General features: G+C 44.3%; 1 protein-coding gene across 2 annotated transcripts; it reads left to right on the top strand.

The window, feature by feature from the left end:
• The first annotated feature begins 8 nt into the window (after positions 1–8).
• Positions 9–26,645, top strand: LOC127582106 (probable galactarate/D-glucarate transporter GarP). Of its 2 annotated transcripts, none has more exons than XM_052037117.1 (9): positions 9–264; positions 5,174–5,292; positions 8,180–8,327; positions 9,598–9,760; positions 11,160–11,385; positions 19,537–19,730; positions 21,803–21,887; positions 22,575–22,772; positions 26,470–26,645. In XM_052037117.1, exons 1-9 carry the CDS (start codon positions 47–49, stop codon positions 26,616–26,618), a joined length of 1,500 nt encoding a protein of 499 aa, XP_051893077.1. In that variant the 5' UTR covers positions 9–46; the 3' UTR covers positions 26,619–26,645. The 2 variants fall into 2 exon arrangements, with proteins under 2 accessions (XP_051893077.1, XP_051893078.1); XM_052037118.1 differs by lacking the exon at positions 9–264 and adding an exon at positions 1,377–1,546.
• The last annotated feature ends 850 nt before the right edge of the window (positions 26,646–27,495 follow it).

Below are 27,495 nucleotides of genomic sequence, written 5' to 3'. Positions count from 1 at the left end.
AGTTCTGGTTGAACCTGCTCTGGGACCTCTGCCCCAACCTCGGTAGATGGGCGCTCTAGGCTTCTGCCAGGCGGGCGCCTATCCCGTCTACGTGCTCTGCTGCCTCCTCGTTGCTTACCTCCTCAACCAACTTGATCGCTATGACCTCGCCATCGTAATCCAGCCCCTGTCCCAGGAGCTTGAGTTTGGGGACAAAAGTTGTCTCCCGGTCGACAGTGCGGAGCGGAGCGGGGTGCAGTGCCGTAACGCCAGTTCCCAGGAGAGGTGAGAACCTCGGGGCTGCGTGAGGGACCGGGGCTGCGTGAGGGACCGGGGCTGCGGGAGGGACCAGGGCTGGGGAATCGGGAATCCGAACTCACAAAGGGGGCTGCGACCTGAGGCGTCAATTCTGTTTCTCTCCACGGACGCTGCCCGACCTGCTGAGTGTTCCGGCATCTCCTGAGTCAGGGGAGATGGGGAATGGGATCAGGGAGATTGGGGAATGAGGTTGGGGGGAATCAATGGAGGGGATATTCGGGAACCTGGTTTGGGGAGTCTTGAATAGAGTCGGGGGGGGGGGGTGGATGAGCGGGAAGTGAGCTCGGGAAGTGAGAGGATGAATGAGCTCGAGGGAGAGGTGATTGAGAAAGAGGGGAGGATTGGGGCACAGAGTCGATAGCACAGTGAGGATTAGGATTGGGAATAAACGGGATTGTGGTGGGAGGGATGCAGTTGGGGTTCATGTGGCCATGACATCTCCAACCCTTGGGGGAAGAGAACAAGTTGAGAGATTCGGGTATTAGGTGTCAATGGGCTTGGAGTCTGGATATTTTGGAAGGGCCTGAGAGGGAAATGTCGAGTGTGGAGGTAACAAGATGTTTGAGGAACAGGTGGAGTCAGCTCATGTGAGCCAGGAATCCGGAGCGCGGCGTTGGGGAGGTGCTGGCCCGGGACGCGGGCATGACCGTGGGGCAAGAATCTGGTGGAGGACGAGGACGCCAGATCAAAAGCGTACATTTTAGGAAGCGGTCGGGGTACGTGGAAACAGGAAGGTTATTTTCATGGGGATTTTCAGCCAATTTAATTAGAACTCGGAAGTAGGTCTGCGGTTTCCGAGCATTGAACCCATGAAAGTGGCAGGTGGTGAGTGACTGAGCTTTTAGGAAGTTGAAATGGCAATGATCATGGACGGAGGGGTTTGGATTCAGTGCCACTGAGAAAGAAGTTAGAACTCAGAAAATGCTGAAATGATCTACAGGTCAGGGAGCAGAAAGAAACGGAGTTCGAGCTTCTGATCAATGACCTTTCATCAGAACCTTATATTTCGGCAACACTTTTCATAACTTCGAGGCAGCCCAAGTGATTCGCGTCCCACTAACTACTTACGATGGGTCGTTGTTGTCAGAAAGGTGGCTGCGTTTTCGTGAGCAGATCGGCGATGAATGACTGAGGGGCGACCGCCGGCTACAGCAGCGGGGAGGATTTGCCCCGCTTTTTTTTCCCGGAGTATCAGAGTGGGGATGTGTGAGAGGTGAAACCCGACCTCGGTCTGACCTCTCAGCAGAAGGTTTGACAATGTGGTACTCCACTCAATTGTGTCTTGATTTAGCATTCAATTTTGAAATGTGGGGTTTTGGAAATCCAGCCTTCTGAGCTGAACTGGTAACGGGAGAGGAACGTTCTTGATTTTGGCACAATCTGGGGAAATCTTCACTCTCCATCTAACCCGAAAGTGATGGGTGGGACAGGCTGATAGCTGGGGAGGCCCAAGCTCCCACACGTGGTGTTTAAAAGGCCACCTTTGGAGATATGAGTTTAAACCAATTCACTGGGAAAATCATTGACAAGAATCTCAAATGGAAATCAGTAAAAAATCTTCACATTGAATTGAGAGCTTAATGCAGAGCTGAGTGGGGGCTGAATGGGCATTGGAATCACACAGATAGGAGGCCATTCCTCCCATCCTATCTGTGCAGGCCCTTTGAAAGAGTTATCCAATTAATCCTACTGAGCTACTCTCTCCTAGCACCAGGGACGTTTTTCCTCTTTAACGACTTATTTAATCATTTTTTGAAAGCTAGCAATGAATATGCAAGCATATTTCAATGGGGCACCCCAGTTCATAACCACTTGCTACATGAAAAATTAATGTCACTTCTTAAAAATTACTGGGGATGTGTTAAATAAGTGAGTGGAAAATTGTATTCTGTGCACCTGTGATTTCTAGCATGCTCCCAGGTAGGGATGTCCCTCATAGGGAACACTGGATTGAAGTAGCCCCTAAAATGAGCTTTTCTCTCCAGAAACTGTTAATAAGCAGGGGTGTTAGTGACTCAGTGAAATTACTGCGGTGAACCCATGTTACTTAAACCAGCCAATCTCAGTGACTGGGCAGCTCAAGTTCTTAGTCACATGTCAAAGGGAATAAATCAAGAATTAGATGGGGCCTTGTGACTGGATTCAGATTACAAATGCATATGCAATATGAGATGTTAAAAATAATCTGTTACAACTTTAAGGTCTTCCATACACATCCACTTAGTATTATGCTGATCACTCTTACATGTAATCTGAGCTCTTTACGATCAGGAGTGGTCTCATGATGTCCTATATGTAACTACGTATTAACGTAACCTTGGTGTGGCAACAGAACCTTCTACCTTCTCCCACTCTTGCTTTTCAGATTGGAGACCTGTAACAAGTGATGTGCCACAGAGATCAGTGCTGGATCCTTTATTCTTCATGTATATTAGAAAAGGATGTAGGTGGCATGATTAGTAAGTCTGCAGATGACACCAAAATTGGTGGCATAGTGGACAGTGAAGAAGGCTGTCTGAGGTTACAACAATATCTAAATCATCTGGGAAAGTGGGCAAGAGAATGACAGATGAAATTTAACTCAGACGAGTGTGAGGTGATGCATTTTGGGAAGTTAAACCAGGCCAGGACATACACAGTGAATGACAAGGCCTTGGGGAGTGTTATTGAAGCAAAACCTTGAGGTACAAATACCTAGTTCACTGAAAGTGGTGACATAGGTAGACAGAGTGGTGAAGAAGGCTTATGGTATGTTTGCCTTCATCGACCAAGGCATTGAGTATACGAGTTGGGACATCATGTTACAGTTGTACAAATTCTTGGTTAGGCTGCACTTGGAGTATTGTGTGTAATTCTGGTCACCACACTATCAGAAGGATGTGATTAAGCTAGTGAGGGTGCAGAAAAGATTCACAGAAATGTTGCCTGGACTGGAGGGCTTGAGTTATAAGGAAAGTTTCAATGGGCTGAAGTTGTTTTCCCTGGACCAGTGACCTTACAGAGGTTTCTAAAATGATGAGGGCCACTGACAGCATAGGTAGTTACAGTCTTTGTCCCAAGGTTGGTGAGTCTAAAACCAGAGGGCATAATTTTAAGGTGAGAGGGGAAAGATTTAAATGGAATCTGAGGGGTAGGTTTTTCACACAGTTGTGAGTATGTGGAATGACCTGCCAGAGGATATATTATGGGTGGGCACAATTACAACGTTTAAAAAACTTTTAGACAGGTAGATGGATAGGGAAGGTTTAGATGGATATAGGCCAAAAGCAGGCAAATGGGATTAGCATAGATGGGCATCTTGTTTGGCATGGACGAGTTGGGCTGAAGGGCATTTTCCCTGCTGCGTAACTCTATGACTCTATTAATCTATGATTGATTAAACTGCTTTATTCATAGATGATAGACATACAGGTATGATTGGACTTGCTAGTCTGATCAGTACGATGTGTTTTTCTGTGATAAAAGCACATAATAACCACACCAGGGCTTCCCACATCAGTGGATCATACTGCCTGACTTATCAAAATAACTTCTAATAATCCTCTTTCAATCTCCTTCAGAGCCTTTCCAAAGCTTTGTCTTGGTGCTTTTTGAACGACCTTTTAATCTAAGCCTAACAGAAAGCAATGGATCTGTGAGTGTGTGACTGAATATGTGTCTATAATGGAATGAGTGTATGTGTGCTGAGGCTTCTGTGAGTTTGTTTTGTGCATGTTTGCCTGTGTGCGACTGTGTGCAAATGTGTGTGTGCACTTATTTTTAATCTTGTGTTATTCACAATCCAAAACTATGTCCTTTGCCAAATTACACACACCAATATTCATAATTTCCAATTTTCTTACCAACTTTTTTCAACATCCCAGAATAGAAATGTTAGTGGCCAGTAAATTTATCCATTCTAAGTCCCACTGTCTTCCTCATTTCCATTCTAGAACTAATATTGAAGTCAGTACATTCCTCCATTTGATTTAGTTTTAGTTTCTGCTCTATCTTTGAGAACATAAATAGATACAAAGTACACATTGAGTTAATCTGCTATTAATGTACTGATGAAATATACTGGCATGGATTGGGGAGTGGTTCATGGACAGAAAACAGGGAGCAGGAATAATTTCTGAGTTGAAAGGCTGTGACCAGCAGATTGCCTTTTATAAGTAAATTAAGGGCAAGGAGTAATCTGGGGAATGAGAGGACCCATCCGGGACTAGAGTGGCAATCTGTGCAAGGAGCTAGGGAACAAAGGTGAGGTTTTAGATGAATATTTCTCATCTGCGTTCATTATGAAGGAAACTGTAGTTGGAGAATTCAGGGAGAGGGATGATGGAATTCTGAACAAATTCCTATTGAAAAGGAGGTAATATTAGATCTCTTATTGAGCTTAAAGGTGGAGAAATCCCCAGAGCCTGATCAGATGTATCTCTGGCTGCATGAGAGATCTGACAAAAAATTTTGTATCTTCTCTGGCCACAGGGGAGATGACTGGAGGGCAGCAAATGTGGTACCTTTGTTCAAGAAAGGGATAAGCCAGGTAATTACAGGCAGTATATGTATAAATATCTCTACCATTGCCCATTATATCATTCACAAGTTTATTTGTTAGGTATTTCTTGAAGGACATCTCAGGGAAGGAACTACATGAAATACACAAATGGTGACAGGTGAAATTGACCACAGATGAGTCCTGGACACTATGTGAATGTTGTGGAACTGGCTAAGACTTAAGATAGATGTTTGAATAGTCAGGTATCATTCATGGGAGAGAGGCATGGAGTGGAAGAAACATCAATTAAAATGAATGAAAGAGGAAGAGGCACAGAATAGCTGTGAGTTATGTGTGTTTTATATTTTTGTAACCAAACCTAACATTGATTCCCAGCTGCCTGTCCCTCCAGAATGAGAACAAGACACAATATTGTCAATGGAACTACGATGGGACTGGATGGGAGTATCAGATCATGGCTGGTCCTGTCTTCGTCCTCATTTTCACCTTCGCAGGTCAGTGTCTCAATCAATGAAATAATGTTGTCTAATCTAAGAAGCACATGAGAGAACCAGCGACTGGAGCTTGGAGCAGGCATTTCCTGTTCTTCTCAATCTCTGTAAATCTGAGAAGCATTGACTCACCTGCTGAGTGTGAGGCACATGGTACCAGAGGACACCAGTCCTGGTGTGATGCTACTCCAGGTTACAGAGGTGTTGCAGGAAAGCCAAGGGTTCTGTTCCTGTGGGAAAGTGCCTATTAGTGTGGGTCATGAAGACAAGATTGGACTTGGCTATAACATTCATTACTTTAGCAGTTGTCCAATATTTTAATATCTTTGAGATGTAACCGTGAGCATCATATACTAGAGGGAGATTCCACTGTAATGGGATCCAATATAAATCAAATAGTACAATTTTAAAATACAGAACCTGAGGGGATATTTATATAAATCTTTGAATATAGTAGAACTAATAAAGATGACTGTTCAAAAAGCAAATAGAACTCTTGGCTTTACTAACAGAAACGTAAGGTAAACAAACAAGAAAGCTATGCACCTTACTTTAGCTGTCCTCATCAATTTTTCTGTTGCAAATACATTTTGCCACATCTGTATTAATGGGATTGAGCACTGCATAATCCTTGTGGAAACTAGTCCTCCCTTCACATTGAAGGCGCATCTAATCACGTGACATGAGACTATCATTATTGTAAATGAGATAGGTTATTACAGTTCAAAATCTGGTATTCATGAATTTATACTATTATTAGTATGCCAACACATTTTTAAATTCACATTTTTTAGACGTGAGGTACTATTGTACTAAATTTTCCAGTGAACTCAGTGAGTCTAAAAGAAGTACGAGAAACAGGACCCTGGTCACTTTGAAGAGAGGGTGGGAAACAGGGCCCCAGTGAGTTGAAAAGGAGTGCAGGATCCTGAGCCCCAGCAGGTGGAAGAGAAAGCAGGAGATGGGGCGTCGGTGAGTCAGAATGGAACATGGCAAGCATTACCTGGTGAGCCAAATGCCGAATCATTGGGATTTCTGAATGGCCGGATTGCAGATTATTGGAGTTTTACTGTAAATGCTAAAGTAGCAGAACCCACTGCAGGTGATGTCATGTCCAAGTACCCCACAAGCAATGGATCAGAACAAAGCTCTACAGTCCTACTACATCCTAGACAATGAATGGGAGGAGGAAGCTCCATAAATATCCCCACCTTCAACCTCCTGTCACAGAGGTGCTGTAGAGTAGTGTGTTCTGGGTTTTTTACCTACTGACAATGGATTGGTGTTGTATTACAAGTTAGGCTGCTACATGACTTGGAGGGGAACATGTAGATGGGGACCCCATGTACCTGCTGTCATTTTCCCTCTAGGTGCTAGAGGTCATGGCTTTGGAGGTTTTGTTTCATTGTAGTACATCTTGTTGATGTTACAAATGCAGCCCCAATATGACGTTAATGGAGAAAGTGAATGTTGAAGGTGGTGAGCCAGTATTTGGGAGCCAGTCAGGTGGCCTGCTCTGTCTTAAACATTATTGAAGCTGTGCATCCAGTAAAGGAGCAAGTATTCCATCCCACTCCTAACTCTGTGGTGGTGGGAAGGTTTTGGAGGGTCAGGACATGAGTGACTTGCTGCAAAATATTTAGCATCTGTTCCTGGAGCCGCAATATTTATGTTGCTGGCACAGTTAAGTTTTCAGTCAGGGTTTTGATGGTGGGGATAATACAATGATAATGCCAAGTGATAATGGGAAGTGTATAGACTCTCTTTGATTGGAGATGGTCATTGCTGGCAGTTGTGTGACATGCCTGTTCTGGCTACTTATCAACACAAATTTAAATGTTGAGGTCTTTTTCAGGTCTTGTTGCAGCATGGACTGCTTCATTATTTGTGGTTTACGAATGGGATTAAATGCGGTCTGACATTATGACAGAAGAAAGGTTATTGGTGAAGTGGGTGCAGATGTTTTGGCATAGAACGCTGACCCTAGGAACTCCTGCAGCAATGTCCTGGGGCAAAGACGATCATTGTCAAATTACTAGCACATTTATGCTCGGAATGGCTTGTGCAGTGAGAGATTTCCCCTTGATTTACCTTGACTTTGATTTTGAACTCCTTGAGTCAAACACTGCCTGATGTCAAGGGCAACATAACTGCCTCACCTCCGGAGTTCAGCTCTTTTATCCAATTCTGGATCTCCATGTAATGATCTTGAGCATTTATGAATTTGTTTTTGGTGAGCAAGTAGCACTTGTTCAGAACGTCAATATCACCTTCCAAGATCAGGAGTGACACGAGGGAGGTATTTTCATGCAGTGAGTTGTATTGCACAGCCTGAAGGGGTTGTGGAAGCTCAGTCAGTAATGACCTTTCAATGGGACTGGATAAATACTCGAAGGGGATGGTTTTTCAGGGCCACTGGATGTGGGATTAATTGGATAGCTGGTACAGTATATTAGGTTGGAGCGGGCAGAAGGAGCTGGTACAGAGAATGATTTTGTATAAATACGATGAGCAGGTACAGGTACAGTGATAGATACGGGTGTGGTGGGCTGGTGTAGGTGCTGTGGGTTGGTACAGATATGATGGGTAGTACAAGTACAATGGGCATGTATGATTTTATAAGACAGGATGGCAGCCGGCAATCAAGAACCCCAACAGGTGTGCCCTCCAGATTCGACAGGCGATGAGGTCAAATTTGGTTCAACATAAAGCAGAGACTTTGATCTGAGTCCAACGTGTGATTTTGCATTGCTGCTTTTTCATGGGCTTGACCTCAGTGTTTGAGAGTGTGAGTTGTGGTGTTTGAATCAGAGATTCTCCAATGTTCGGATCTATCCCCCACATCTTATTGCTACATCTTAATGCTCGATTTCTCCTCTTCTTGCCTCAGGGATTTTCATTGGATTCGTGGCTGATTCTGTGAATCGGAAGCATTTCCTGTCAGCCAGTCTCTTCCTCTGGAGTCTCATGACGTTTCTGATGGGATTCGCCAAGCGTTACTGGCACCTGGTGCTGCTGCGTTTTGGGCAAGGGATCAGGTGATGCCCACACTCCGTGTTGCCTTACCCTCACTGCCATTTGTCAGTCTGTGTCCTGGTTACTGCAATTCCTGGAGCCAGGCCAATGATCACCAGCCTGGGGCCATCTCTCCTCAGTAGTATCTTCAGCACTCTGTCTGGGTGTGGTGTTTGGAATGAGATGTAAATGGCGTGGCTCTGGGATAATGGTCCACTTCACATGGAGCCCCACTGGAAGTACCAATTAGGGGTGGATATCGGGATGTTGTTGGAGGTTCCCCTGTCTGTGCCTTGACTGCAACAAATGGAGTAATAAAGGAATTCAACTATGTATAGTATTTGTACCTTATATGAGGACAGAGCAGCGTATTGGGTGAGGGAGAACTGAGTATGGGGTACATTGAGCAACACACATGGAATGCTGGAGGAACTCAGCAGGTCAGACAGCATCTCTGGAAGGAAATGAACAGTCAATGTTTCAGGCCGAGACCCTTCATCAGGACTGGAAAGGAAGAGGGCAGGGTTGATGATGCCAAGGGAACTGGGATAGAGGTGGGACAGGATGGGTAGGAGGGGTGGTCAGACTGGAAGAAATTAGAGGCAGCAAGCTTTGTTTTGAGCATGGTGAGCGGATCGCTGGGTTTGATAGCTGGGCCTGACTGGGTGTGGTTCAAGGAGTGGGGCATTGTGCCGGGTTAACTCATCTAAACAAGTGCAACAGTTGGAGTGATGAATCAGCAAGAGGCAAGCTAAGCCTGGAACCTTGTTCATTCTCATGAAGGGCTGTACATGTGAGGGTTCCTTTCACACTCCAGGGCATCAGAATGTTGGAAGAGATTTATTCAAATGGTGCCTGCAATTATGGACCAGTTATGTGGAGAGACTAGGGAAGCTGGAGCCAGTTGTTTTGGAGCAGAGACGTTTGAGATGTAACATTCAGGTTTGTGAAGGGTTATATTGGGATACATGAGAAACCATTCCAATTGGCAGAAGGGGCCATCATCAGCCATTTAACATAATTGACAAAAGAGCTTGAGGGAGATGGAATTATTTTGAACTGCATGTATTTATGATCCAGATGCATCGATTGACAAGGTGGGGAAGCAGATTCAGTCACAGCTTTCAGGTGGAAAGTGGGTCAAGAGCACAGAGTGGGCCTGATTGAAAGCTCCTTCAAGAGAAGGCACAGGCCCAATGGATTGAAAACTTTCTCTGTGCCAGCAGGTTCCCCAATATCATGAACGTTGTGACTTTTGTTTTGAATTTTCACACCTTGTGTCTCCGTTCACAGTGAGGCTGGATGCACACCGTTTGCAATCAGTCTGATTGTGGATTACTTCCCAAAGGCGATTCGAGGCTCAGCCATTGGTTTCTATAACTGGGGGATCTACGCTGGCTACAGTCTATCATATGCTGTCGGGAACTATGTCACGAGGGCCAACATTCTGGGACAGGTAAGATTCATCTCCAGTCTTGTGGTTCTTGTAGCCACTGACTGGCAAAACCCTCCCCCTTCCTACCACTGTTTCCCCAAATGGAGACTCTCTGGGGGTAGAACCCAAAACGTAAAAGCTTAAGATGCAACGGACAGCCCAGTCGGACAGATCATTGAAACAAGCTGGGATTGTCTCCCAAAAATTAAAATGATGTGCCCTCAGCCTCTGAAGTGGATGTAATAGTTCCTATGACATTATTCATAGGAGAGTGGCATTACAGGGGTACAGGTACATAGTTCCCTGAAAGTGGTGACACAGGTAGACAGGGCGATGAAGGCGGCATTTGGCACACTGGCCTTCGTTGGTCAAGGCATTGAATACAGAAGTTGGGAGGTCATGTTACAACTGTACAAGTCATTGGTGAGACCACACTTGGAGTACTGTGTGCAGTTCTGGTCGCCCAGCTGTAGGAGGGCTGTCATTAAGCTGGAAAGGGTGCAGAAAAATTTCACGAGGATGTTGCCAGGACTGGAGGATTTGAGTTATAAGGAGAGGCTGGATAGGCTGGGATGTATTTCCCCTGGAGAGTACGAGGCTGAGGGGTGACCTTATAGAGGTTTTTTAAATCACAAGAGGTATAGATACGGTGGATGGTCACAATCTTTTTCCCAGGATGGTAGGGTCTAAAACTAGAGGACACAGATTTAAGGTGAGAGGGAAAAGATTTAAAAGAAAGGGACCTGAGGGGCAAGTTTTTCACATAGAGACGGGTATGTGGAACAAACTGTCAGAGGAAGCTGTAGGGGCGGGTACAGTTGCAATGTTTAAAAGACATTTTGACAGATACATGGATAGTAAAGGTTCAGAGAGATATGGGCCAAATGCATGGAAATGGGACAAACTCAGGTGGACAACTTGGTTGGCATGGACGAGTTGGGCCGAAGGGCCTGTTTCTGTGCTGTATAGCTCTATGACTGTGTGTTCAAGTCAGCATTTATCCTGCAAACATCTCTTTCTGCTCATTATCTCATTGCTGTTTGTGACAACTTGCTGCATACAGTTTGGCTGCTGCATTCCCTATTATTACACTTATTGGATCAAAGGGTTCTGTGTTGCATGTTGGACCAAAGGAGTCATGGAGAAAGACACAGCACAGAAACAGGTCCTTCGGCCCATCATCCATGCTGGCCACCAACCACCCTTTCACACTAATCACACATTAATCCAGGCAACTACTCCACTGGTCCAAGCCAGGGATGACGTAAGGTGTTTAGGACAGAATTGACAGGAAGGGAAAAATATTATTTCCCATGTGAAACCCCAGCAGAGAGAGGGAATGGGTTTTCTGCTGTTAGTGACACTCCCTGATTTAATCTGAGCAGTTTAGGGAAGATTTCTGATGCCGTGTCTGTCTCAGGGCTGGAGATGGACCTTCTTCCTCAGCGCCATCCCAGGGTTCATCGTTAGCGCCATCCTGCTACTGACTGTTCGGGAAGTTCCATCCAGGAAGGGAAGAGATGACGATCCACTCCGTACCACAACACGAAGCCTCGGCCTCAGGCAGAAACTGTTGCAGGGTCTGCGGCCGTTCCTGACACCCTCGCTCCTGCTCTTCTCTCTCGCTGGCTCAGTCAGGAATGCAGGTAAATGAGTGGGAGACAGAGACACAGACGGAGCTGTGTTTAACCTGCATCTTATCAGAGCTGAGAAACACCACAAGACCATAGGTTAAATGGAAATGCTTCATGGATATATGGAATGTTCTAGCACATAGCACTTGCCCTTCAACCCCTCCCCCAACCCTGGCTTGTCGCCCTCCATCCCCATTCCCTTTAGTGTCCTTTCAGTCCAGTCCACCTCCTGGTCACTCCCCATTCCCTTTAATACTCAACCCAGCAGCTGCAGTCTACGCTGTGCAGACGCAAGAGACTGCAGCTGCTGGAATCTAGAGCAACATGTAAAATGCTGGAGGAACTCAATGGGTCAGACAGCATCTATGGAGGGAAATGGACAGTCAACATTTTGGGTCCAGATGAAGGGTCTCAATCCGAAATGTTGACTGTCCATTTCCCTCCACAGAAGTTCCTCCAGCGTTTTATGTGTTAATCAACACAGTCCCCATTTCCTTTAATGTCCTTCCATTCTGTTTGCAATCTCTGCTCAATTCTTTTACCATTAATATTGCACCTAGTCTAATCTTTGCTCCCTGTAATGTTTAATATCCCACACTGCCTAACCCCCTCCCAATATCCTTTAGTTCAGCACCCATTCTATTCCCAATTTCCTGTTCAATCCACTCACCCATCAATATCCCACCAGGGAACAATTTCATTCTATTTATCACCAGCTCCAGTCCTCAGTCGTTCTGTTCCATTTGCCTCACTCAATCCCTGTGCTCTGAAATGAACTTTTCAGAAGCACCAGGTCTGTTCTAAGGATCAGCGAGCACCATCTGTTACCATGACAGCTCACTGTCAGCTCAACCAAAGAGAAACTACCCAATGTTAGACACAAATCTCCCTCTACAATGTGCCATCAAGCACTCCCAGAGCAGGTACAGCACGGGTTAGAGACAGGGTAAAGTTCCCTCTGTACTGTTTCATCAAACATTCCTGAGGCAGTTACAGCACAGGTTAGACACATGTCACGAACCAGCAACAAAAGAAACACACTGAGCATGATTTAGTGTTAAAAACTATTTTATTAATCACTACTATTGATAATACGTAAAATAAAAGTAAAAATGTTAGTATGTTAGAATTCAAAAATGTTAAACCTCGAACGTTAACCCCAAAACTAAACTCTTCGTGTGTGTGTGTGACAAAGTCCAAAACTCCCAGTTCCTGAATGGTTCTTAAAGTTCAGTTCCGCAAGCCATAAGGTGAAACATGAGCAAGGGCTTCTTCAACAACCACCGTTGTCTGAAGATAAGATGTAGATGTAGAAAAACATAGAGAGAGTACATACGAAATCCAAATGTTCCACGATGGAACCCAAACGACACTTCAGTGTTTACTCGGTAGTGACTTCCTCACCCCGAAAAGCATCCGAACCGTGGTCGTCCACATACAAATACCTGTTTCCTTCTACAGGTCAGCAACAAAGTGAACTCCACCGGATTACTTCCAACTTCCATACATGGATTTCAGTGGTAAACACAGTTATTGTTTCTCATCCATCGATAGAGAAAACAAGCAGGCTGGTGTCTCTCTCCCTTCTCTCTCTCTCTTTCTTCTTCTTCTTCAACAACGTCATTACGTCCTTTATCTTCTATTGACGTAAGCACGCCCCACACACACATACACACACACTCTCTATCTTAAAGGGACTTTCACTGAGTCCGTAACACCTCCCACCTAAAAAAAAAATTTCCAAGAAAATTTTAACCGCGCATACAGTTAGTAATGTTAATAATTATCATGCTACACAACTACAGACTATCAGATTAGTACAGATACATGTTTCCCATTTAACATCGGGAAAGACAATCAGCAATCACATTATCTTTGCCTTTAATGTGAGTTATCATGAGATCAAACTCTTGGAAAATTAAACTCCAGTTTAACAGCCTTCTGTTTTTGTTTTTGACTCGGCTCAGAAACACCAATGGGTTATGATCTGTATACACAGTCAATGGTTTCTGAGCGGTGCAAACATATACACTGAAATGTTGCAAGGCTAAAACAAGCGACAGTAATTCTTTCTCTATGGTGGAATAATTCTTTTGATGCTCATTAAATTTCTTTGAAAAGTAAGCTACAGGATGGTCAATATCATCAAGGTCACCCTTCTGCAACAACACAGCTCCTGCAGCTTCATCACTGGCATCTACTGCTAATGAAAATGGCTTTTCAAAGTCAGGTGTTCTGAGCACAGGATGGTAGCATAAAATGGCTTTCAGCTTCTTAAATGCTTCTTGACAAGAATCTGTCCAAACAAACTTTACTCCCTTCTTCTGAAGATTAGTTAGGGGAAGAGCAATATCAGCAAAATTTTTACAAAATTTTCGATAATATCCAACCATTCCCAAAAATCTTCTAACAGTCCTTGTACCTGTGGGAATAGGGAACTCAGATATTGCTTGAACTTTTGCCTGAACAGGAGCTTGCTTGCCTTGACCTACAACATAACCAAGATACGTCACAGTGGCATGGCCAAATTCACTTTTAGCCAAGTTAACTGTAAGGTTAGCCTTGGAAAGTCTTTCAAACAACCTTTCTAACGCAGAGATGTGATCTTCCCAAGTATCATTCCCAGTCACTAAGTCGTCAATGTAGGCATCTGTATGTTTTAACCCATGAATCACTGAATTAATCATTCTTTGAAATGTTGCCGGAGCATTTTTCATTCCAAATGGCAAAACATTGTATTCATACAATCCAGAAGGGGTTACGAAGGCTGAAATCTCCCTTCCTCTATCTGTTAATGGAACACACCAGTACCCTTTTAATAAGTCAATCTTTGTAAGAAATTTTGCCTTTCCCACTCTGTCTATGCAATCATCCACTCTAGGAATAGGGTAAGCATCTGACTTTGTTACAGCATTCACTTTCCTGTAATCTGTGCAAAATCTAACAGTTCCATCAGGTTTAGGTACAATAACACAGGGCGAACTCCAATTTGAAGTAGAATGTCTAATAATATCATTTTCCAACATGTATTTTATTTCCTGATCAACAAGTTTACTTTTTTCCACATTCATTCGATATGGGTGTTGTTTGATTGGTTTTGCATCCCCAACATCAACATCATGGGTAATTATCGATGTTCTGTTTGGAACATCTGGGAACAGATTTTTAAATTTTAAAATTAATTCTCTCATCTGTTGTTTTTGTGAAACTTGTAAATGGTCCAACTTCGTTTCAAGGTTCTCCAGGATATTTTGGTTTTTTAGTTTCGATGGAACAATATTTGGTCTAAATTGGCCTTCCTCAACATCAACATCAGGCATTCTAGAAACAACCTTTACACCATCCACCAAGGCCACAACTGAATCCCTCTCATAATAAGGTTTTAGCATGTTTACATGACAGAGTTGTGTTTTCTTGCGTCTATCTGGTGTTTTGATTATATATGTTAGATCAGTCACTCGAGATTCAATAACATAGGGTCCAGAAAAACGAGCTTGCAAGGGATTATTTTGGCTAGGGAAAAATACCAACACCTTTTGCCCCACTGCGAATGTCCTAGGCCGAGCACGTCTATCAAAATATGTCTTCATTCTTATCTGGCTTGTTTTCAGATTCTCTCTCGCTAGCTGGCAGACTCTCTCCAACCGAGTTTTAAATTTTTGGACATAGTCCAACAGACTCAAGTGAACTTCCTCATTAACCCATTGCTCTCTTAACAACTCCAAAGGTCCTCTCACCCTATGTCCAAACACAAGCTCAAACGGACTAAATCCGATTGACTCCTGGATCGATTCTCTAACGGCAAACAAAAGTAAATGGATACCTTCGTCCCAATCCTTGGTGTTTTCAAAGCAATAAGTCTTTAGCATATTTTTGAGAGTAGAATGAAATCTCTCCAGAGCTCCTTGAGATTCTGGGTGATATGCAGATGATACAATCTGCTTTGCTCCCAGCTCATAGACTATTTGTTGAAAAATTTTTGACATAAAATTACTACCTTGATCAGATTGGATTTCTTTTGGCAAACCAAACAAGGTAAAAAATTTTACAAGAGCCTTTGACACCGTCTTGGCCTTAATATTTCTAAGGGGTATTGCCTCTGGAAATCTAGAAGTGGCACACATGATGGTTAACAAATACTGATTTCCAGTCTTAGACTTTGGTAAGGGGCCAACACAGTCCACAATCACCTTCGAAAAGGGCTCACCAAAAGCAGGAATTGGTTTCAAAGGAGCCACAGGGGGTTTTTGATTTGGTTTACCTACCATCTGACATGTGTGGCAGGTTCGACAAAACATCACCACATCTTTTCTCAAACCAGGCCAATAGAATTGTTTCAAGATCTTCCCTACAGTTTTATTCACACCAAAATGACCACCCAAAGGCATACTATGGGCCAGGTTTAAAATCTCATCCCTATAAACTTTTGGAACAACAACCTGATGAATAACTTCCCATTCCTCAGTAACAGGAACATGAGGAGGTCTCCATTTCCTCATTAACACTCCATTTTTGACATAGTATCCAGTTGGCACTTTTTCAATCTCTTCACATGAGAGAGCTTTTTCTTTCAATTCTGTCAACTCAGGGTCCTTTGTCTGTTCCACCATAAAATCCTTCCTCGACAAAGACAAATCTTTAAATTCAGGCTCACTGTAAGGATGTTGATCCTCCAGTGAAGACAGAAAAGTCTCAGATAAGGCATCAAAATTTTCTTCCTGTTTAGGACTGTCACAAGGAACTACATCAGACTGCACCGGACTGTCTGTCTTGGCTAATTCTTTAGCTCTAGCTCGAGTCACCGCACATGATGGGTAAACATCTGAATCATCCTCAGACTCATCAATCCTTGGTTTGGTTGTTAACCGTACCACAGGATCACTTTCTCCATTTGCAAGGTCATTTCCCAATAACAAAGAAACTCCTTCCACTGGCAAACTAGGTCTTATCCCTATCTCGACTGGTCCTTCTACGAACTTTGACTTTAAAATCACCCTGTGAAAAGGGACAGACATGGTCTCACCTGTAACGCCTCGTATTAGATTTACTTCACCAGTGTCACTTTCTTCACCAAAATTTAAAACACTGTCCAGCAAGAGAGATTGACTAGCCCCAGTATCTCTAAGAATTTTCACTGGCACCTGGGGTGACTCATCATTCAGTGAAACAAAACCCTCTGATACATACGAACGGAATTCTTTTCTCACCTCCTCCAACTTTTCCGCTTTTACCTCTTGCAAGGACTGATCTTTAACAGCATCTCCTAAACCTTCTTGATTTTTAATTGCCTGAAAGCAAGCATTGGGCCCAGCTTCCTTCTTTTTCTTCAAAAGGGCACAATTAGATATCACGTGGCCAGGTTTCCTACAGTAATAACAAGTACGCTCAACAGGTTTCTCCAGCCCTGGCTTCTTTTCATCTTTTCCTTTTTGATTACCTCCCAATTTACTCTCCGGTTTCCCTGGATTGTCTTTGTAACTCTTTTGAAAGGTTTTAGGTTGTCCCCATTTGGATTTATGGGTTAAAGCATAATCATCTGCCAACCTAGCAGTTTCTTGTAAAGTTTCCACTGCCTTTTCATTTAAATATGTTGTTAATTCAGCTGGAACACATCTTTTAAAGTCTTCCACTAGTATCAATTCTGTCAATTTATCATAATCCCCATCTACATTTTTAGCCAGGCACCATCGTTCAAAACATATTCTCTTTCCATTGGCAAATTCCATATAAGTTTGATCTGCAGATTTCCTCAAGTCTCTGAATTTTTGTCTATAAGCCTCAGGAACCAATTCATAGGCCTTCAATATAGCTTGTTTTACCTTGGTATAATCAGCTGCATCCTCAACAGACAAAGCAGAATAAGCTTTTTGAGCTTTACCTTTAATCACACTCTGTACCATAAGAGCCCATCCTTTCCTTGGCCAGTTTGAACTCACAGCAACCTTTTCAAAATGTTGGAAATACTGATCAACCTGATCTTCTTCAAACGGAGGGACTAATCGAACCTCCCTGCTGGCTGAAAAACCATCATCAGAATCAGATTCCGAACTCCTACGCTTCATTTGTAACTCATGCTGCCTCTGTTTTTCCTTCTCCTCTGCCTCAAACTTTAACCGAATTAGTTCCCGTTCCCGTTCAGCCTCTAACTTCATCCGAGTTATCTCTCGTTCCCGTTCAGCCTCTAACTTCATCTGAGTTATCTTTTGTTCGGCCTCTAATTTATTTTGCTCTCGTTCAGCTTCTATCTTTAACTGGGTTTGCTCTCGTTCAGCCTCTATCTTTGCCAGCTGCACCTGTGCCTCAGAAATTGCTATTTCACTGCCAGGAAACTGTTTTAACACTTCCTTCTCAAACACCTTCTTTTCCACATAATGGCCAGCTATCAGTCTCTGAATATCTGCCTTTCTCATAGACTGCTTTACTTCTGTAAGGTTTAGCCTTGTAGCAATCTTTATCAGATCATCCTTTTTCGCCACCTCCAATCCCTTTTGGGTTGGTGACTCCAAAAATGCCTTAATATCCATTGCTGCTGGTTTCCACACACACAAGCCAATTAAAAAGAATTTATCAGACCTCCCTCAAAAATCTTTGGATTGAATCCCGAACAAATCTCATCAATCTGGGGTACAATCCCAGACGACACTCATTAACCTTGGGAACTATCCCGGACGAGCCCCCAATTTTGTCACGAACCAGCAACAAAAGAAACACACTGAGCATGATTTAGTGTTAAAAACTATTTTATTAATCACTACTATTGATAATACGTAAAATAAAAGTAAAAATGTTAGTATGTTAGAATTCAAAAATGTTAAACCTCGAACGTTAACCCCAAAACTAAACTCTTCGTGTGTGTGTGTGACAAAGTCCAAAACTCCCAGTTCCTGAATGGTTCTTAAAGTTCAGTTCCGCAAGCCATAAGGTGAAACATGAGCAAGGGCTTCTTCAACAACCACCGTTGTCTGAAGATAAGATGTAGATGTAGAAAAACATAGAGAGAGTACATACGAAATCCAAATGTTCCACGATGGAACCCAAACGACACTTCAGTGTTTACTCGGTAGTGACTTCCTCACCCCGAAAAGCATCCGAACCGTGGTCGTCCACATACAAATACCTGTTTCCTTCTACAGGTCAGCAACAAAGTGAACTCCACCGGATTACTTCCAACTTCCATACATGGATTTCAGTGGTAAACACAGTTATTGTTTCTCATCCATCGATAGAGAAAACAAGCAGGCTGGTGTCTCTCTCCCTTCTCTCTCTCTCTTTCTTCTTCTTCTTCAACAACGTCATTACGTCCTTTATCTTCTATTGACGTAAGCACGCCCCACACACACATACACACCCACTCTCTATCTTAAAGGGACTTTCACTGAGTCCGTAACACACAGCATAAAATTCCCTCGACAATGTGCCATTAAACACTCACATGAAGCACTTGCACCAGGATCTATCTTCTTGCTGTGTATTTAAACCTTTCACAGTTGAGTTATTTTTAACCATAAGGTAATGTTCGTTCTGCCTCGTCTATCTGGGATGTGGGCTGGGGTTGTTGCAGGCTCATTTCACACAGGGCCACCTCAATCTGCTTTTGACCCAATATTCTCCCAGAAAGTCACCTGACAGAGAAGTCCGATAGGCCGAAGCTGCCTCAGTCCACATTGAGATCAAGGAAGATGGAATGTCATGGAATTCCCTGAACGTACCACACACGGCAGGACCTGTACACTGCCTGCTGGCCCATATGAGTTAGAGTTGATCCCTGTTGTGATTCCAATCCTGGATTGAAATCCAGAAGCTGGGAATTCAAAACCCACAATGGACAGTTTGTGGGTTTGAGTTCAAGATTTGTCATTACAAAGATGAGATCAATAACAATGAGCAGAATGTTGTGGGATTGTCATCAAGGTACAATTGGTTCATTAAATCTTGTAGAGAAGGAAACCTGCTTTCCTTACCAAGGCTGATTTACTTACAGTATGGCTGAACCTTAATTGCCCTTGGAAATGTCTAAGTGAGACACTAAACTGTAAGCATCTCCCAGGATAATAGAAAAAGATATGTGATCAGTACACAGTTTCTGCCACTACATCTCACTCGCTCACTGGCTGGGGTTGGTATAACAACATCAGTTGATAGACTGCTTTTTTCTCTTTTCAGGAGGGTACGTTTGGGCCTACAATACCCAAGTGTATTTCAATCTGTACTATAGTGGTGTGGATGTGGGCCGCTGGTTGTCATGGATACCGCTAGTCGGGGGCTGCATTGGAGCTGTTACTGGAGGGTTTATTGCGGATCAATTAGTCAAAAGAAGAGGCTTGTACGCACGTGTATGGGTCTTGGTCTTCAGTCAGGTGAGCAATTCCACGGTCGCTATCTCACACACTGCAGGGCAAATAGAACCACCCGTCCTTCAGACCCAAGAAAGTTCATATGATATGATAAGATGTATGTCATACACAGTATCAGGTGTAGTATGTTGAGTGCTGCACCATCAGAGGGGCAGTACTGAGGGAGTGCTGCACTGTCAGAGGGGCAGTACTGAGGGAGTGCTGCACTGTCAGAGGGGCAGTACTGAGGGACTGCAGCACTGTCAGAGGGGCAGTACTGAGGGACTGCAGCACTGTCAGAGGGGCAGTACTGAGGGAGTGCTGTACTGTCAGAGGGGCAGTACAGAAGACACACTGCACTATCTGGTTTACCTAGGCTGCTTATAATCTTGCACACCTCTATCAGGTTCCCCCATCAGCCTCCTCTGCTTCAAGGAGAATAAATCCGCCTATCCAGTCTCTCCTGGTGAATCTCCTCTGCACCCTCTCCAGTGCAATCACATCCTTCCAATGTGTGGCAACTTGAACTGCACACATTGCTCCATTATGGCCCAACCAATGTTGTACCACAACCTCCCAGGTCTTATAGTCAAAACCCCAGCTATAATGGCGAGTATGCCATATGTTTTCATCACCAATCTATTTACCCATGCTGCCACCTTCAGGGATACTTGGGGTGTACACCAAGCTCCCTCTGTTCATCAATATGCCCAAGGGCCATATTATTCATTGGCTATGTTCTAATTCATCATCACACCTATCTGGATTAAATTCCATCCTCCATTGCTCTGCTCATCTTACCAATTCATTAGTATTGTCCTGTAACCAAATACTATTCACTTCACTATCAACACCACTATTTTTCATGTTATCTGTGAACTTACTAATCCTCCAACATTCATATCCAAATTGTCTGTGCAAATTGGGCAGGCGTATTCACAATGTATTCCTCAAATAATGAAGGTCCCAGCAGCAATTCATCTGGTCTCTAGTCACAGGCTTCCAATCACAAGAGCAACCCACCACCTTCATCTGCTGTCTTCTATTACCAAGCCAATTTTGGATCCAAATTTTCAACTTGCCTTGGATCCCATGAGTTGTAACTTTTGTGCCACTTTCCCAAGTGGGATGTTGTCAAAGGTCTAAGTGAAGTCCATGTGGACTAGATCAACTGCACCGACCTCATCAATACCTTTTCAAAATATTCAGGCAAGGCAGGACTTCCCCCTAATAAAACCATGCTGACTATCTTTGATTATCCTTCCTCTCCAAGCTCAGAACTTCTCCTACCATTCAAGTTAGACTCACAGGACTGTGATTACTTGGCTTTTCCCAGCTGCCCCTCTTGAATAAAGACACCACATGAATTCTCCAATTTAAGATTAAGGTGCCTTTATTAGTCACACATACATCGAAACACACAGTGCCCTTCTGTGCCCTTCTCCATTGTAAACATAGATGGGAAGTATTTATTGAAGACCAAACCAGTTCCACACACAGGTTGCCCCTCTCCTTCCCAATGGGCACCATTCTTTCACTGGTTACCCTCTTGTTCTTAATATACTTATGAAATGCTTTGGGATTTTCCATAATATTTCAGTCAGTGATGCTTTGTGCCTCCTTTTTGCCCTCCTGGTTTCTTTTTTAAGAACCCCACACTACTTGTACTCCCGAAGAACAGCCTCCGTTTTTTGTTCCCTATACGTGTCTTATGCATCCTTTTCTTTCTTTATTTATCCATTAATCTTTCCGTAAGTCAGGGTTCCTTGGACATGTTGACCTTACTTTTCAACCGTCTGAGAACATTGGCCGTGAACGCTCCCTTTTTCACTTTTGATTTCAATTATTCAATCAGACTGCCATTTGTGGGAGCTTGCCATTTGCTGGTTGGTTTCTGCAATTCTGATATTGCAACAATGATTACCCTTTAAAAATGTGCTTAATTGGCCAAAAAGTGCTTTGGAAGGACACCTCAGTGATGGCAGGTCTTTGACAGCACAGGCTCCATTCCCAGCCTGTGCTGATCTCCACATGACCCGTGGTTTGTTTCCGTGCTGGTGTGATTATCCTGTGTAGTCATGGTCTCTCTCTTACAGGTAGCAGCAGCTCCCTTTGTCGCTGGAGCCCTCTGGCTGAAGCCCCCGTATGCCTTCCTCTCTTTAATCCCAGCCAATATAATTGGTGAGTGTCGTGTGGTTGGAACTGGGATTAACCTTCTGTGGAATCATGGTGATGGGTGTGTGTGTGTGTGTGTGTGTGTGTGTGTGTGTGTGTGTGTGTGTGTGTGTGTGTGTGTGTGTGTGTGTGTGTGTGTGCGCGCGCGCACATGCGCGCGCACTTAGTGTGAAAGAGGCAGAGACATTCACCGGGGCAGGGTTCAATCAGGAGAACAGCCTGTGACGCCCCACTCCCAAGCCCATCCCCAAAAATCATACAGCATGTTGTAAATACGTGCAGTTGTGCTGTGTTCATTAATGTCCAACATCTCCTTCCTGCTGGTTGATTTTATACCACTATGTGTGTCCCTGCAGATGTTGGGAGCAATGGACAGGGAGCACAACATACTGTATGTGGTGAAAATCTGTGTCGCTCTCTGAGATTCTGTGGCTGTGGAGAGGGTCCCTATGTGCTGAGCTACAGTGCAGGGTGAGCTCCTGTGTTCATGGATGCTGTGTGCAGAGTGAATCTGTGCACACGGAGGAGTTCTGCACACATGTAGAAGGTTTGTGTGCACATTGAGAGGCTGTATGTCCAGTGAGCATCTGTGCACATGGATTTTACTGTGATGTGAGAGTCTCTGCTCTCCCTCGATGTTGCTAGATTAGGTTTCTCTTGGTTTGAGCTTTAACCCTTCTCTTTGCACTCCAGGTGAGATGGGGATCGGGGTCGCACTGACTATTGTTGTGGAGCTGGTTTCACCCACAGTTCGCACTCCTGTTGTGGCCATCTACATCTTCATCATTTCCAATATTGGTGGCAATGCCCCATTGCTGGTCACTCCACTAACCAGGCGTTGGAACCTGCGGCTTGCCTTGCTGGTCCTGTGCCCTGGCATGTACATCGCTGGTACGTCCAAGCTCCATTTATTGGCAGGCAGATTCTGCAGTGATAATTCCATAGGCCAAGTGGTTGTAACAAAATCATTTCAGCCAGAACATTATGTTCCTTTCCCCCTCCGGCTCCCCTTTCAGTCTCCACCGCAGCCTCTTTGTCCCTCCACTACTCTCTCCAACCCCACTTCACCCACCTCACTATCTCCTTTCTCCCCTTTCCCATTCCTCATTTCCCTCCACTCTTTCTTCTTTCACGGTCTCACTCTCCTTTTTGCTCCACTTGTGCCGCTTGGATTTTGTGCCATCAGGGAATGTGCATTGAAAAGGTGAGGAGAAAAAGGTGAGCCTGTGGGAATTCTGAGAATGCAGAGAAACCAGGTTCTAATTACGCTGTGGGCAGAATAAGAACTTAAATTTAGTTTTTTTAAAAAATCTGGAAAAAACTTTTTGGATCAGTAAAGGTAAACACAAAAATGGAACTTTCTGAAGAAGAACATTACAGCACAGTACAGGCCCTTCGGCCCACAATGTTGTGCCGACATTTCATCCTGCTCCAAGATCTCCCTAACCCTTCCCTCCCACATAGCCCTCCATGTCTCTATCATTCATGTGTCTAGCTAAGAGTCTCTTGAATGTCCCTAGTATATCTGCCTCCGCCACTTCTGCCGGCAGTGTGTTCCACGCACCCACCACTCTCTGTGTAAAAAACTTACCCCTGACATCCCCCTTATACCTTCCTCCAATTGCCTTAAAATTATGCCCCCTCGCGTGATCCATTTTCACCCTGGGAAAAAGTCTCTGACTGTCCACTCGATCTCTGCCTCTTATCATCTTGTACACCTCTATCAGGTCACCTCTCATCCTCCTTCTCTCCAAAGACAAAAGCCCAAGCTCACTCAACCTTTCCTCATAAGACATGCTCTCCAATCCAGGCAAATCTCCAAATATCCTGGTAAATCTCCTCTGCACCCTCTCTAAAACCTCCACATCCTTCCTATAATGAGGTGACCAGAACTGAACACAATACTCCAAGTGTGGTCTAACCAGAGTTCTATAGAGCTGCAACATTACCTGGCAGCTCTTGACCTCAATACCCTGACTAATGAAGGCCAACACACCATACGCCTTCTTAACAACCCTATTGACCTGCACGGCAACCTTGAGGGATCTATGGATGTGGACCCCAAGATCCTGCTGTTCCTCCACACTGCTAAGAGTCCTGCCATTAACCTTGTATTCTGCCTTCAAATTTGATCTTCGAAAAACAAAAACAAGTATTTTATCAGTACCATTTGGGGAAGGGAACTTATTATCTCTATCTAGTTTGGACCTGTTCATGGCTCAGGTCCCACACCGACTGATCACCTCTGATCTAATTGACAAGAACTTGCTGAAGGAACTGATGATCTTGTCCTGTTCGTGATTTGCTGAATTGATAAGTCTGGCCCAGCCAGTTAAATCTTCACATTGATGCGATTGTGTGCAGTGGGTCACCTCTGCCTGGACTGATAGGGGTTTCATTCCACAAATGGAGCAGGACATCTGCAGTTTCTGCCACTGTGTCTTTATTCCCCTATCTCTTTTCCCCTCTCTGCTACTGCTTAGGGCCAGAGCCTTGCCCCTCTCTCTGTATGAAACTTCCACCAGTGGCACACCACTCTCTATCTCTGTAACCTCCTTGATTACATCCCTCCTTTTCTCTGAAACTTCTTCAACCCCACATCTCCTTTATCCGTGTAAACCTTTCAATCACTACACCATCCAGGAACAGGAAACCGACCAGGCAGAAGTAGGTCTTTTACAGGTTGGTAAGGTGTGATGATGGAGATTGGTGCTGGGTCCTTAGCTGTTTACAAATTGTATTAATGACTTGGCTGAAGGCATCAACAGAATGGTTGCTGATAATACAATGTTAGACAGGAAAGGAAGTTGTGAAGAGGATGACACAAGGAGGCTACAAAGGGATATAAATTGGTTAAGTGAATGGGCAAAGATCCAGCAAATGGTATAATGTTGGAAAATGTGAAATTATCCATTTTGGTAGGAAAAATAAAAAAAGAAACATTATATAAAAGGTGCGAGGTTGCAGAGCTGTGGATGCAGTGGCTCTGAGTGTCTCAGTACATGATTCACAGAAGGCTGGTCTACAGGAAGGTTAGCAGAATCCTGTGAGGTCTTGACCAGCAGAATGTGGAGAATCTGGCACTGGAGGTCACTGTTTAAAATTATGGGTGTGCCCATTTAAAACAGAGCTGAGTCAATTGTTTTTTCTTTCCAAGGGTCATGCGAACTCTCTTCCTCAAGGGGTGGTGGAAGCAGGGTCTTTGAATATCTTATGGCAGAATTGGATCAATAGTTGATAAGCAAGGAGGTGAAAGGTTACTGGGGAAGGTGGGAAAACAGAGCCAGGGTTGCAGTCAGACCAGCTACAACCTTATTGAATGAAAGATAAGATAAGATCAGATCAGATCAGATCTTTATTAGTCACAGGTACATCAAAACACACAGTGAAATACATCTTTTGCATAGTGATTTTGGGGGGCAGCCCACAAGTGTCACCACACTTCCGGCGCCTACATAGCATACCCATAACTTCCTAACCCGTACGTCTTTGGAATACGGGAGGAAACTAGAGCACCCGGAGGAAACCCACACAGACAACATACAAACTCCTTATAGACAGTGGCCAGATTTGAACCCGGGTCGCCGGCGCTGTAAAGCATTGTGCTAACCACTATGCTACTGTGCCGTAGAAGGCTTGAGGGTCCAATTGGCCCATCCCTGCTCCTAATTTGTATGTTCATATAATTCCCTCCCCCACCATCCATCCTACTCTTAGTTTGTACCCTCCTCCAGTCTTTCAAACCCTCAGATATATCTGGGCTTCCTCGCTGTGCCGTCTGATTTAAGTTGCTCTACCACTGATGGTTGTTACTGATCACTGGAGATCCCTCCCTAAACTTCTCTACCTTTGTACCTCTCTCTCTTCCTTTAACATGCTTCATAAACTCTGCCTCTTTGACCAAAGTCCAACCCTTGGTGATACTTGCTCTTGTGAGCAGCCTTAGGACATTCTACAATGTGAAAAGCTGTTATACAAACGCAAATTAGAAAGGAAGACCTGGATTATGAGGCGTCATGATTGTGGGCATCCTGAAGTACTTTTGACAAAAAATACTGGAAACACTCAGCAGGTCAGGCAGCATCCATGGAAAGAGAAACAGTTAACTCTTCAGGTCCAGGAGTCTTCATCAGAACTGGGAAAGAGAGCCCAACATAGTGTTGAACTCTTTTTCCATTGTCTTCACCTCTGTGCCTATTTCTCTGGCCAGGAGTCCTCACTGCAGTCTGGACCCACCTGGACCCTTACCTCTGGTCTGTACCTTCTCATGATTTATTCATTGCTAACTGCTAACAGGACATTGAATGCCTTGATTATCGCTCCTTCCCTGTTCTGACGCAGGAGCCCTGACCTGAAATGTTAACTCTGTTTCTCTTTCTACAGATGCAGCCTTACCAGTCGGGTTCTTGCAGCATTTTCTGATCTTATTTCTGATTTCCAACAGATTTTTGATTTTCAGATACTTTTGCAGAAACCCCCTTCTTTGACCAATCTTTCCTTTAGCTGTAGTTAAGCTGTTCTGCTGTTAAAGTTTCTCCAAATGCTTTTGCTGCACATGTTAATATCGAGTGGCTGTCTTTTCTTTCAGGGTCCTTGCTCTTCCTTCTTTCCCTCATTGTAATGCGCTGGGAACAGAAGAAGGTCTCTGAGGAGGAATCACGCCCGCTGTTGGGATTTGAGAGTTTGGACCTCGACCATGGGTTAATAGGGGATTTGGAGCTTCACGACGACAGCTGATGTTTTCTATTAGACGCTGCCTCGGGGATTTGGTTTCTTGGGGATTGTGTACAAGGATTGTGGGGGGCGTTGGGGGGGGGAGGGGAAATTAGCCTATTGCACAGTGAGCTCTGAGGTGCTGCAAAATGAGTCATACAGCACAGAAACAGGCCCTTCAGCCCGTCATGAAGGTTTCCTGCTGTTTGGGAAGATGTAAATTAATGTAACACTATGTTTAAAAATGATTTTATTCTTTGAGCAAACTCCAGAGAGCATCTTCTGTGACAGACACAGATTACCAGGACCAGGTCAATAACACCTGGCCTTTTAAATCTTTTCTTGGTGTCTGATACTAGCTCTTGTGTTTTCTGTTCTTGCATCTCCCAATCTCTCTGCTCCCCCACAGTTCCCACCTTCCCAATGCCAGGCTGGTGCAGCAGTTAGTGCTGCTGCCTTTCAGCTTCAGTGACCTGGGTTCGATCTTGGATCGACCTGGGTGCAGTGTGTCTGGAGTTCGCACATTTTCCCCGTGGGTCTCTGCTGGGTGCTCCACTTTCCTCCCACCTCCCAAAGATGGGCTGGGAGGTTCATTTGGCACCGTAGTACAGCTTGTAAAACTCCAGTGATCCGGGTTCAGTCCTGACCTTGGGCACTGTCTATGTGAAGTTTGCATGGTCTCCCTGTGACTGTATGGGATTCCCCTGGGTGCTCCGGTTTCCTCCTATATCCCATGGTTTGGTGAACGGCCCCTAGTGTGTGGGTCAGTGGTAGAATCTGTGGGGGAGTTAATGGGAGTGTGGCAAGAATAAAATGGGATTAATGTAAATGGATGCTTGATGGTCAGTGCGGAGTCAATGGGCTGAAGGGCCTGTTTCTGTGCTGTATGATCTATGACTTA

Source organism: Pristis pectinata, chromosome 23 (genome assembly GCF_009764475.1).
Source record: "Pristis pectinata isolate sPriPec2 chromosome 23, sPriPec2.1.pri, whole genome shotgun sequence".
Lineage (NCBI taxonomy): Eukaryota > Metazoa > Chordata > Chondrichthyes > Rhinopristiformes > Pristidae > Pristis > Pristis pectinata.
This window is presented reverse-complemented; position numbering and strand designations above follow the sequence as displayed.

Bases quoted from the DNA above. Each gene is read 5' to 3' on its own strand.
- LOC127582106 (XM_052037117.1), top strand. From the start codon at position 47: ATGGGCGCTCTAGGCTTCTGCCAGGCGGGCGCCTATCCCGTCTACGTG. The intron at 19,731-21,802 runs GTGAGCAATTCC...TCTCTCTTACAG, and splicing joins GGGTCTTGGTCTTCAGTCAG to GTAGCAGCAGCTCCCTTTGT. The intron at 22,773-26,469 runs GTACGTCCAAGC...CTTTTCTTTCAG, and splicing joins CCCTGGCATGTACATCGCTG to GGTCCTTGCTCTTCCTTCTT.